This window comes from Epinephelus moara, chromosome 14 (genome assembly GCF_006386435.1).
Source record: "Epinephelus moara isolate mb chromosome 14, YSFRI_EMoa_1.0, whole genome shotgun sequence".
NCBI lineage: Eukaryota > Metazoa > Chordata > Actinopteri > Perciformes > Serranidae > Epinephelus > Epinephelus moara.
The window spans coordinates 35,987,055-36,000,945 of record NC_065519.1 but is presented as its reverse complement, the minus strand read 5'-3'; the positions used below and the strand labels follow the sequence as shown (position 1 = coordinate 36,000,945).

Below are 13,891 nucleotides of genomic sequence, written 5' to 3'. Positions count from 1 at the left end.
AGGTCAACCTCAGTAAAGTTCTCCTGAACCCTCACCTTGCTTGAATTTTCCATCTCAGCCCTCTTTTGTGACATTCCATATACCATTGTGTTATTCAAACACAATGCAACTGACACATTGATATTGCAAAAGCAACTAAGGTTTCAAAATGAAAATAAAAATGAACTCACTGTAAATATTGACTTCCATCTTAACAGACACCTTGTACTTCACTAGTAGAAGTAGTAGCAGCAGTAGTAGTGGTTATCCTTTTAATAATTACACATAAAGGGATACATCACTGTTGAAACAAGTAAGATGACAGGCTTTTAGCGTGCTCTCTGCTGTTACAGTCAATCACAAGCTTTTAGTGCAGATACTAGTTTTAGTACCAAGATAAATAATTTACTTGAGAGATTATTTTCTGGCCTCCGCAGTGCAGGCAGGGTTGCTGATAGGACTCTCTGTGTGCCGTGTGACCAAGGAGGAGGGAGTAGAAAGCCATATTGACTCCACCAACTACTCTGAAAGCAATCCAGAAGCTGCTCTGCTAGGCATTAGGCTGAGTAAAACACATACTGCTTTATCTGGCCCTTACCAACCTCTGTCATGAGCAGTGTAGTTCAGAACCCCTACATCACCCGAACGCCAACCACACGGGTGAGTATCAAATAGTATTTAGGATGGATCGATTGATAATGGGATAAAATTATTGATGTTGCATGGATATGCTGCACTTGTCTGGAGTACTATAAGAAACTGTTTAAAGGGGATCTTTAAAATGTCTTTTCTCCTGTTCCCTTTCTTGAGACACAGCTGTTCCTCTGTTAAGTCTCAGTGAAAGAAAATGATATATTCCATTTTCGTCATCAGGATGTGGAAAGGGGGACTTAAATTATTGAGTGGTCGGGGAGTTTTTCATGTGTGAGCTCTTGCATGTTAGATAAATGAAGAAAGCAGAGATTGTGCTTTGTATTATAATGTGTGGATTTTAGGGCTGTAAATTGATTAGAGAAATACTAATCAATCCCTAATTACTTTTTTTTCTTCTAAAGACTGAAGCCTGTAATTGTAGATATTAAAATATAAAACCATGGAACTATTGTTGAATCAACACAAAGGAAGTATAGTTCAATTCAAATACAATTGTTTGATACCATCTTTTAACTTTGAACAGAGATTCTGTCCTGTCAACAACATATTTACAATTTAATAATGAATAAATAAATAAAGCCATACGCAACAATTCTGGGGTTCAAGCCAGCATGGGCTGTTAAAAGTAGAAAGCTGCAAAAGATCAAGACCTTAACAGTTTCCAGCACCTGCATTAAAAAAACTAACATGTCTTATGGCAAGTGGACAGATGATCATTCATTTAAGATGTTTCGGGTGCTTATGTGGTCATATCTTGCAAGTTTTGTGATGATTGGCATAACACCTTGGAATTTTCAGTTTTAGTTTCAATTTAGTTTATTAGAGGAGGGGCTTTGCGATTAATAAAAACACATGGCATTAAAATGCCTGAACTGGCCAAGAGACTGTTCTTCATCTGTTGTCCTTTGACCATGATGTTAGAAAAAGCTTCCTAAAAAACATCCAGGAAGTTGTTGGTGAAGATTCTTAGTCATCCAGGTCATGGTAATCGTAAGTGCTATATCGTAGGCAACTGGACTTCCTTGCGTTTCGAACCTTCAGTTCTAAATGACTGGTACGGAATTGCAGGCTTTAAACCCTGTGTGGATGTTAACCCCTTGCAGAGTCGTTGGGGTTACATGTGAGCTCTTAGTTTCAGAGTCCTTAAGGTCACAATGTGAGTCGTTGACCTAACTGGCCATCATGTGAGTCGTTAGGGTCAGGTGGGACCAGGGGTGAATGGGTGTGAAGTCGTCTGGGAAGGGATCCCAAGACTGCATTGTAGGTGGGTGATAAGTGGTGTCATAGGCCACCCCCTCTGTTTAACGATGTCATTCCAACTTGACGTAGATGGCTTCTTTAACTCCTCTTTCAAACCATCTTTCTTCCCTGGCCAAGATGTGCACATTGCTGTGCTCAAAAGAGTGTCCCTTCTCCCTTAGATGTAACAGCTGTCTTGACCTGAGGAGCTGGCTCCGCTGTGCTGTGCCATGCGCTTGTGGAGTGGTTGTTTTGTTTCTCCAATGTAGAAATCTGTGCATTCCTGGCTGCACTGAACTGCATACACTACATTACTCTGCTTATGTCTGGGTGTTTTGTCCTTGGGGTGGACAAGTTTCTGTCTCTGTGTGTTAAATTGCACTGGGATGTGGTGTTTGTTGAAAATCCTCCTGAGTTTCTCAGATACTCCTACGACATAAGGAATGACAATGTTGTTTTGTTTTTGTGTCTCTTCCTCTCTGCCTGCTCTGGGTCTTCAAGAGGTTTTGGCAAAGGCCCATTTGGGGCAGCCACAGATTTTAAGTGCTTCCCTGATGTGTTTCTGTTCCTTCACCTTCCCCTCTGTCCTAGTGGGCACGTTTTGGGCCCAATGATTCAGTGTCCGATGACTCCCAATTTGTGCTCCAGTGGGTGTTGAGAGTCAAACAGCAGGTATTGGTCCGTGTGTGTAGGTTTTCTGTACACCTCAATGTTTAGGTTCCTGTCCTCTTTAATGTGTACTGCATAGTCTAAGAAGGGTAGAGTGGTTCCTCTGGCATGAATTTGATGTTGGGGTCCACTGCATTAATGTGTTACATGAAGATTTCCACTTCCTTAGTTTTGATTTTGACCCAGGTGTCATCCACATATTTGAGCCATCGCTAAACAGAGGGGGTGGCCTACAACACCACTTATAATCCACCTACAATGCAGTCTTGGGATCCCTTCCCAGACGACTTCACACCCATTCACCCCTGGTCCCACCTGACCCTAACGACTCACATGATGGCCAGTTGGGTTACATCCAGGAAGGAAAGGGGGGAAAAAAGAACAGGGGATGCAGTTTAAACATAGGAGAGGACATAGAATTTTTAAAAGCACTAGTAGCAGTAGTGAAACATGCACATACAGTTGCATGCAAAAGTTTGGGCACCACTGGTCAAAATTTGGTTTACTGTGAATAGCTAAGCAAGTAAATAATGATATGATTTCCAAAAGACATGAAGATGACATATTTCCTAAATGATTTAAAGTAAATGGTAAATGGACCTGCATTTGTACAGCGCCTTTCTAGTCATCCGACCAGTCAAAGCGCTTTTTACACCACAAGTCACATTCACCCATATTCATACACTGGTGGCTGAGGCTACCATACAAGGTGCCACCTGCTACTCAGTTTTTAGAACACTCACACACCGATGGAAGCATCATCGAGAGTATCTTGCTCAAGGATACTTCAACATGCAGACTGGAGGAGTTTGAGCACCCTGCATAGTCAGTACTTACTGATTAAAGCATAATCGATCCACCCCTGTGTTTAACAGCTGTACAGGTGTTCTTTTCATGAAATTCTGAACCATTTTTTTCTCCAAACATACCTTTGCTCATTGCATCATTGCAAGTTCTACTTTAACTTCATCACTCCACAGGACTTGTTTCCAAAAAGCAACAGGCTTGTTTAGATGTTCCTTTGCAAATGTCTAAGCTGATTTTTGCGGTGAGGACACAGGAAAGGTTTTCTTCTGATGACTCTTTCATGAAGGTCATATTTGTACAGGTGTCGCTGTACAGTAGAGCAGTGCACCAACACTCCAGAGTCTGACAAATCTTCCTGCAGGTCTTTTGCAGTCAAACGAGGGTTTTGATTTGCCTTTTTAACAATCCTGCAAGCAGCTCTCTTAGAAAGTTTTCTTGGTCTTCCAGACCTTAACTTGACCTCCAAAATTCTTGTTAACTGCTATTTCTTAATTACATTACGAACTGAGGAGACAGCTACCTGAAAACATTTTGCTATCTTCTTATAGCCCTCTCCTGCTTTGTGGGCATCAGTTATTTCGGTTTTCAGAGTGCCAGGCAGCTGTTTAGAGAAGCCCATGACTGCTGATTGACAGGACCAGGTTTCAGAAGTTCGAGTATTTATAAAGCTTTGAAATTTGCATCATCTGGCCTTTCCTAAGATGACTGTGAACAAGCCAGAGCCCTAACAAGCTAATTAACGTCTGAGACCCTGGTAAAAGTTGTCTGAGAGCTTAAATGTCTCGGGTTTCGCAAATGTTCGCATGGTGCTCCTTTCCTTTTTTCACTCTAAAATTGTGCAAAAAAAAGTAATACTCTAATCTTGCTTGTTTCAACTTTAACTTCATGCCTTTTGGAGATCAGCTTATCTTCTATTCACTTAACTTTTCACAGTAAAATAAATTGTGACCAGTGGAGCCTAAACATTTGTATGCCACTGTATAGAATGACATTGCCACCAAGCAGGACACCAGCAGCAGCAAAAGAAGAGTTTAGTGCTGTCATGTGTATGTATTAAGAGGTAACTGAAAGATCTGGAAGTGTGTAGTTTGCTGATGTGAATTCCACTCTCTTGAACTTCTGACAGACCAGGCTGACTGGCTAAAGGCACTTTTCCATAACAGAATAGTGCAATCTCCTCGTAAGGACCCTCTAGGGCCACAATTAATGTTTGTTCTTCTGATATAGGCTACAAGTGGTTGAGCGAAGTCATGGGTGATTTTGCATACCAAACACAGGTCATCTGAACTTAAAATGTGACTTTTTTTTTTTTTTTTTTACAATTGGGCAATGATGGAAGTGCTTTGATTTTTAATCTAGTATTCTGAGTGCTTGTTTGTATAGTGATCTAAGTGGTTTCAATGTACTATGGTTGGCCTGTGACCAGCTTGTTATAAAGTAATTAAAATAAGGTAAAATCATTGTGTATCGACACATTTTGGCAGTCGATAATACCGGATTTTCGCCATTTGGGGGCGCAATTGACTCATTTAAAATAAAAAACAACCATAGGACAACAGAGTGACAGTAACACGTTGTTTCTTATATTCCTTACAAATGAATATGCAGGTTTTGCTTTCTCAATCAGTGTGTGCTTGGCGAAGAGGCAGACACACAGGCTGTAAAATGACGTATGCAGTCTGGTCAGTCTAAAAAAAAAAAAACCCGGTCCAAGACGGAGTACCGAACCGAATTGGTATTACTGAGAACCGACCCAACCCTAGTAGACATATGATTTCTAATGCATCAAGAATGTGTAAAATTGAACCAGACACTTTTACAGTTGTTGTAACGTGACTTAATTGAAGCTCCAGTTTGTACATATGTATGTATTTCGGGGCAATTTTAGGTTGGGCATTTTTTGTGATCAGTTAAGCATAGCATTTGTTCAGGCAGGACATGATGTCAGGCTCAGCTCACATCCCAGCTACATTAGCTTATCTCAAGCTGATCCCAAGCAACTGATGGATCAGATGATTGATGGAAGGGAGTCAGCTGATAGATCGCATGATTCTTTTTGTGCAACCAATTAGCAAATCTTCTTCAGGGCGGCCTATTTAAATTGCCTTGGCCTGCCTACTGTTGCTGCTTCTTCTGCAAGCCGCTATGCACCCCACCTCCACCCCAGCTCCTCCTTTTCATGTTGTGTCTGACTTATCAATGTCATTTCTGTTTCTCATTGAAGCTTGCGCTGTTCTGTTCACAGGGGGTCTTTACTGCTGCTCTCCATGCCTTAGGCTTTCCATGTAGTCACATTGAAGGGAAGGGAGATTTGCTCTCAACCTTAAGGCTTGCCATGTAGGCATGTGGAAGGGCGGAGAGGTGTGGTTTCTTTGCCTTAGGCTTTCTACCTGGGCGCGTGGACGGGCGGTGAGGTGTGCTTTCTCCATCTTAGGCTTTCTGAGTAGGCCCAAGGAAAGGCAGAGAGGTCCCAGAACAGAGCCATACTGCCAAATATAATACTGCAATAGAAATAAAGTTTTCTTTGACAAGTAGTCCTGACTGAACTGCATTTCTCATCTTCCTGTTGCATTTGTTAGCGTTCATTACAACTACCCAAGTTTTTGTTGTGGTTGGATTCCAAACGTGCTAAGCATGGCTTAAAGTCTCTTCACTGTGTAGCACTGAGTTTGAGTCAGGACCTATTTGTTACTTGTTGGGTGATGACCATGGCTTTGTTTCATTGCGGCACTCACTGGTAGCAAGCACCTCACTGGTACAGCACTGCTCCACACAGTCACCTGCGGTTGCTTGTTGGTTTTGTTCACGGACATCCAAGGTGTTGGACCCTCAAACCACTGAGGCCACCCATGCTGGACAGACACTAGACTCCCCACAGTACCAGGGAACCAGAGATGACCAGCCAGGTTAGTTTGATCATTATTTAGAATGTTATTGTGTCTGGCTGCAATTCCACCGGTAGAAATTACTTTCCTAATGATGTAGTTGTAGTCATTTGTAAGTACTGGGCTGGGACATGAATGGATTTTGATCCAGTTCTTAAGTGTTTTTTAGCCAACCAGATAAACATGAATTTTTAAAGGCAATGGCAAGGTTTGTTGATTAATACCTTTAAAACACAATGAGATATAAAGCTCTTGACAATCTTTGATAAGCTTTGGCCATTAATGACAGAAAATTTGGCACACATTGGACAAACGCTTTGGGAGAAGATGTCAAAAATATGTATTTCAAAAAAATCGAAATTGTGCTGTAGCACCCTCTATCACCTGATTTCAGAATGATTGTAAACACTTGGTTCAACATTATTATTTAACATATCCTGCAGGTTTTGAAATGATTGGAAGAGCAGTTTTTGTGGCATCTTCTAGTGTTCAATTTAAATTAACTTTCAGGGTATGTTGCTAGTACATATGTGGAAATGTCCTGAAACTTTTGTAATGATTGGCTTGAAAGTTGTGAAGTTAGGTCTATTTATGTGCGAAGACATGTCCCTTCTAATGTTTATTGGTCCATTTCTTGAAAATGTAATTAAATATTAAAACATTTTTAGGTTTTTGAGGTTTTGATAAACTTGGAAGTGATAACCCACAGAAAATATAGTACAAATCAGACTTTCAATTCAGGAGATGTCAAAACTGTTTGGTTGTTGTTTTTTTTAATATCAATCAGCTGATGCAATTGACCACCTGGGGATTTGACCCTTGAACCTCTGTATCCCCAGAGCAGGTGACTTACTCAGTGCACCACCAGTTGGAAATTGTTTAACATGCACCTTCTCACAACTTGATGCAATGACGTCGCACGCAAAGCTACTATTTTTTTGGTCAACGTTTTGGTGATAAAATTCATATAATTTTTACCACCAATACTGTTGTTAAAATGATTTTGTTGACATTTGGTAAAACATTAGATGAAAGAGAAGGTGTGAATAAGGTACAAATTACAACAAGATATTGAATATCACTGCAGGCTCACAATTAAACCGATAAAACACTTGTTATCTAGTATCCAAAGACTGTCTCTGTGTCAATTTTTGTAGCATTTAATTTAAGATTTTTTAGAGAAATAGTTGGTAAGTGTTTTGTGTGGGTGTTTGTGTGTGTGTTCTTAAAAACACAGAATGACGGACTTCTTAATTGATCATAGGTTGCAGTGAGGCAATTCAGTGGATGTGCTGAAAAATTTTAGCTATAAAGGATGTACTTGTGATTTATTATGATTTTTTGAAGTTTGGAATGTGAAATGTCTAGAAATTTAGATTTATTGTACTAAATCATGCCCATTTTTAGCCATTATTACAAAACATGTAGACTGAGTCATGACCCTAGATAGTGCAAATCCAGTTTCATATGAATCCCTGTAGCTGATTATGAGATATAAACTTTTTGCATCTGTGCCTTCTACTGGCACAATATTCGAAGACTGCTTAGCTTAGCTCAAACATACTTTCTGAAAATGCGCACCAAATCTGGATACAACTGTTAAAGCCATGTTTGATTTAGTAGTATATATATTGAGATTTAGGGGGATTTGGTGGCATCTAAAACTTCTCCCGGTTAGAATTCCTCAAGTGTTCGTTGTTCCGGAGGTTCTTCTCAGGAGCTGAATTATCCACAGGGATCTCTTTCTCTCCAAACCAAATGGACCAAATAATTAATATTGCTAAAAACACTGAATAAAGGAGTTTCACATTACAAACCCTGTTCGGAATCTTTGAGACGGGTGGCTCACCCACTGCATTTTAATGTGTGCTCACCTTTTTCTGGTCCAGACGTTCAGGAGGTTTTTACCATGGGCTGAATTATCCACAGAGGTCTCTTCCTTTCCAAAACAAACAGACCCTGTGATTTAAACCTATAAAAACACCAATTAACGCAGTTTCACAGTACAAATCCATGTAACTTCAATGTAGTTTGGCATGTTGCTGTGGGCAGCTAGTCCAACAAATGCTAATGTGTGGTCACCTTTATTCTCTAATAAATAAAGCTTCACTTGGAGGCAAATTATCCACAAATGTCTCTTCCTCTCCAAAACAAACAGACCCGGTGATTTAAACCACTAGAAACACTAAATAATGCAGTTTCAGGTTACAAATCAGTGTAACTCCGGCGCTGCTCACTGCATTTGGGCTTCTTACTATGGCAGCTAACAGTGTTTGAGCCAGGGTTTTATTTGTCTGTTCTGGCTTATTGTAGAAACATGGGAGTGCAACATGGCAATCTTCATAAACCTAGACCTGCTCCCTATGTTGATATAAACGGCTGAGGTAAGGAGAACACTAAAGAAAACATACTTATATAGTATACTGCCAATATATCTCTCAAAATCCCACACACTCTATACAGTCATGTATGTGTATTTTAATGAAATTTAATGAATTTAATAAATTTTCTGGTACAGTACATAAATCCTCTCAACCAGACTCCACACACAAAACAAAATCATACAATACAGTACCAAAATACATTTAATTAAATCACATTAGTTCATAATCACAAATCAGCTCTATAATCATACAGAACAGCCTGTGTTGACCAGAATCTATCCAGCCTGTGTTTTAAAGCATTAACTGAAGGAGCCCACACCACATCCTCTGGGAGCTCATTCCATGCCTTTACAGCACGAAGTGTGAAAAAGTTTGGGAATAATTTTAGGGAGTTCCCTCTTAACTCATACCGACTATACCAAAAGTTTACAACAGGCTCAACTGTGGTATCATATATTTCACGTACAAGCTTATAAACCTCGATCATGTCTCCTCTATGTCTCCTGTGTACTAAAGTTGGTAGTTGAAATTTTCTTAACCTCTCTTCATATGACATATCTTTGAGACCTGGGACTAATTTAGTAGCTCTCCTCTGAACCTTCTCAATCTTTTCTATATATTTTAATTATAAGGACACCAGACCGAGCTTGCAAATTCAAGATGTGATCTCACCAGGGATTTGTATAATGGCGAAAATATTTCCCTACATAAATTTTGAAAGGTTCTTCTTATAATCGCCAGCATGGAGTTTGCCTTTTTACCTTTTTCTGAAATGTGTGTGTGGAATTCAAGTGAACTATCGACCACTACACCTATGTCCTTTTCCTCATCCACATGCTGGACCACCAGTTCTCCAATAGTATAATTAATTTTATTGTCATTAGATTTCCCAGCGTGTAAAAATTTACACTTTTCTGAATTTAATTTCAATAACCATTCACCACACCAGTTACTCATGCTATAGAGATCTTCTTGAAGATGGGCTGTGTCAGTGTCCTTAGTAATTATTCTAAACATTTCATAACACTTTACAATAACCATCATTTATAAATGGTAAATAGACCATTTATAAATGGTAAATAGATAGTTTATTAATGTAAGTTAATAGTTTACCATTAACAAACAATGAAATTATAATTAATAATGTTTATTAATTATTAATGGACTATTTATTAACGGTTTATAGTTACACTCATTATAAAATTTTGAACACTATATTAAGTATTTGTTAATGATTACCAAATGATTTATATACCTTAAAGAAATTGGTTGTAAAACATCAATAACCATTGTAGAAGACCTCTTATTTGTAGCACTTTGTAAATGGTTAATATATGGTTTATAAACCATCTATAAACATTACTTAGATGGTTATTGTAAAGTTGCAACTGATGTTTGTAATACTTTGTAAATGGTTAATAATTGGTTTATAAACCATCGAGTGACATTTATTTGACTCCATTAAATCTTTAATTGGTGATCTATAAAAGAGTGATCATTTTGCATTGATAAAAGAATAGGGTCTGATCATCGTATTGAACACATTTATGAACAGAGTCAATAACATGCAACACTGTACCACAGATAAACATGGTGGGAGACAAGAATGGTGGGATTACAACACAACAATGACAACTTAATTTTAAAATGAATTGATGATACAATATTCAGGCACATTGCACTTTAAAATTAAATATTTCATTGTCTACTCACCCCCTATTTCCACGACTTAACAATAAACAACAAAGCAATGAACAACATCACACACTCTACAATGTCAGTGTGTTGCCTTCTTGGCATCATTTATTTGTCTATTTGTATTGCTTTGCAGTATCATGGAGCAGGCATCCCAATGGACCATTATAGTGTTTTTTACCCAGCCATTCATTCCAGTCAATCATAATCATATGATCATTTAGTAGATTCCCCTGGAGTCTCCCGATGGTCTCCTTAGCTCCTCCAGGCCCTCTCAATGTGTTGAGTGTGGCAGCCTGTATCAGCATTGACATACTCCACACTGTGGTTGACTGTATGGAGTTCACAAATGGTTAGTATAATGGACATCACTGCAAAAAGTTGTCCTAAACTTGAAGAGGTTTTTTTTGGTAATTTTATTGTCATGCAAACCAAATTATGTTGACCATGACTGATTTATAAAAGCAATAAAGGGTAAAACATCCAAGGGGGTGAATACTTTTTATAGGCGCTGTATGTGTAATATGCTTATAGCCCATCAGGTCCTCTGGCAGGAGTCTGCTAGTTGTTCCAAAGTGCAGGACTAAAACATCTGGTGGGGCAACTTTTATTTTTACTCCGAGCCACTGGAACAGTCTGCCTGCAGATCTGAGAACAACTGGAAGAGTTGAAATCATTAAACATAAACTTAAAACCTACATAATTTACTACCATTACTGCTATTATAGCGTTTAAATGTAACTTTTTATTACATTTTCATTATTTTTATTTTCTTGCATTGATCTCAAATTCTTTGTTTTTGCTTTTTTGTTGTTTTTACGGTCTACACTTTCTAATTACACGTTCTATAATTATCGACTTGTCAGTCATCTGTGAAGCACTTTGAACTGCAGTAACCTGTATGAAAGGTGCTATACAAATACAGTGTTTCCCCTAGAATGTTTTTTCAGGCCTGGTGGTACCCACCCATATTGGCGCAATCAGATTCGGTCAGATGGCGCAGCAGGCAGTCTGCAGTTTATATTTGCATTCAAATTTTTGTTCACTCAGTATATTCAAGACTTAAAACACTGTGTGCATGAAGTGCTAATGTAGTACAAAAGATAATTAAAGGTAACATTTATTTTTATGCAATAAATGCACTTTATTAAATCATCTTCTCTTTGTGATCACTTTGTTGCATGGGCCTGAAAGGCTGCAGTGTGGTGGTCTGACCCCATATGAGCATCAAGCACATCTTTCCTGTACATCTCAGAGAGGACCCCTACGAAAACCCTCTGGGATGGTTTTCTTTTAACAGACTGCTTATGCTGACAGCATATACGAGTATATAGCCTACCGTAACCCACCTCTGGCTTTGGTGTAATAGGAAATAGGAAATTTAAATCACAGGCAATGTGATTCTTTCGCGTAATGTAGATTATTTCTATGTAGTTTTTAAAATATCCAGTAGATATTTTAGTATTATTTCCATACCTGTACAAGAATCACATCCAGTTGAAAAGGCTCATCTTGGATTTGCTGAAGAAAGACTTGTACCGGACTGATTTTGTGACAATGCCTTAATGGTTGGCCCTCTGTTGACAAACCCTATGGACAACACAGCTACTTGTGAGTGATCCAATGAAATTCAAAGATAAACCATAATTGCTGTGATTTCTGTTTAAGACCTTTCCAAAAATTTGTTTCAATGTGATACCAATCTAAAAATGAACATTTTTGAAGGATTAACAAAACATATAGATAGATAGACAGATAGATAGATAGGTAGGTAGATAGAACAACAAATAGTAGGCCTAATATTATTACAAATAAGGCAGTATATACATAAAGTATAAATAAATAAATAAACTAGTTAATTAACTAATTAATTAATACTGTGATGTAATCTGGTGCAGATTAAGTAAATTCAAGAGAAATTGGCTAATGTTACCTACCATTTATAGAAATCTCCAGGACTGCAGTCCTTCATCTTCATTTTGAGTTGGCAAATGTTGTATTTCATTTTCTTTTTGAGAAGCTTTCTTTTTTGTAGCCATTTTATAAGTTTCAAGTGGTGTTTTCTTTTACTTCTAGAACCTTCAATTAACTCCCTCAGTTCAGTGGCTAAACCCGGCATTTTTCCATCAAATGAGCTATGCAGACTTCCTTTTTTTTTTTTTTTTTTTTTGTTGAGCTATTCAGACTTCCTGTTTGCGCCAAAAGTGTGCCATAAGAACTCCCTGAACTAAATTGTGAGGTGGGCTAGTAGGCTGATAGGAGAGCTGCAGCCGAACCCCGAATCCTTATACACCAAGCAGTTACAGAGGCTAGCTTGGTCCATTCTAGAAGATGGCTCCCATCCACTATACAGCGAATTTCAGCCCCTTCCATCAGGTCGCAGATGTAAAGTGCCTGTCTGCAAAACTAAACGATATTGGGACAGCTTTGTGTCCACGGCCATTAGAATGTTAAACAAAACATAGTAATCTTTTATGGACTAAACTTTAATATATTTATTGACTGTACAGCCTTTTTATTCTATTTATTCTTTTTGTATCTACCACGATGGTTTTTTACACCTAACTTAACTGCAAACCAACTCTACCCTCAGGTACTAATAAAGGTACCTTACCTTACCTTACCTTACCTTACCATGAGGTCACAGGTCATAGGCCAAGTACAGGTCTTGCTGCGTTCACTTATGGTCGGAGGTGGGAAATACGTCATCTCTGACCTAGGTGCGTTCGAGTAACAAAGTCAGAGGTTGAGGTCATTAAAATTCGTAAAAACTCATAAAATGTACATTTTTCTCACCGTTTATGATGTGGGCGGCCATGGTGAAATTACGTCGTACGACGAACTGGGGGTTGAGAAAACATACCAGAGTTGTTGACTGGGAATTGTCGGGCTGTTATTTTATTCTTCCTACTCGGAAGTCGGAATCTGTGACCTCCAAGTTATACTTGAACGCAGCATCACTCTTCATGCAGAGACAGACCGATTCAGACCCGTCTCTTGCCAACGACAGCCACCTGACATGTGCATGCAAATTGACTGTTTTTTTTTTTTGTTTCTGTAACATTTTATGTCACCATGCTCAAAAGAGCTTTCACTAGATCTGGAAAAGCCTTCAAAGAAGACACGTTGGCCAATCCGTGGTCGTGGAAGGAAAAAGCGCTGCCAACAGCACCTGACGTTAGCATCATGGCGGACGACAGTGGCGATGGCGGTGAACGCAAGAATTTGACGGAAACTAACGCTATTAAAGATGACGAAGACAATTTTGATATTTCCAGCGACACCCTTGATGCTGACAGGAGAGACGAATCTCGGTAAGTTATTATTTATTTATTTTTTTTTTATCAAAATTTTATTTCAATTTTCACATTAGAAAAAAAAAAACATGAGTGAATAATACCAAGGCATAGGGTGTGTACATATACAATACATACAGAAAATAAATTAACTTAAAAATAAATAAAAATGGTCAAAGTATATCTATAAAAAATACTAGTGCGGGCAAGGGCATTGGTCGATGACTCACCAACATTCAACACACACAAGGTACAAGGTATAGATATATATACACATATGTAT

General features: G+C 38.6%; 1 protein-coding gene across 1 annotated transcript in view; it reads left to right on the top strand.

The window, feature by feature from the left end:
* The first annotated feature begins 517 nt into the window (after nucleotides 1-517).
* Nucleotides 518-13,891, top strand: part of LOC126401219 (voltage-gated potassium channel subunit beta-1-like) — a 67,095-nt gene continuing 53,721 nt past the window's right edge. Inside the window, exon 1 of the mRNA XM_050062338.1 lies at nucleotides 518-639. Within this exon, the coding sequence (XP_049918295.1) occupies nucleotides 589-639 (51 nt within the window). The 5' untranslated portion in view covers nucleotides 518-588. The remainder of the gene's footprint in view (nucleotides 640-13,891) is intronic.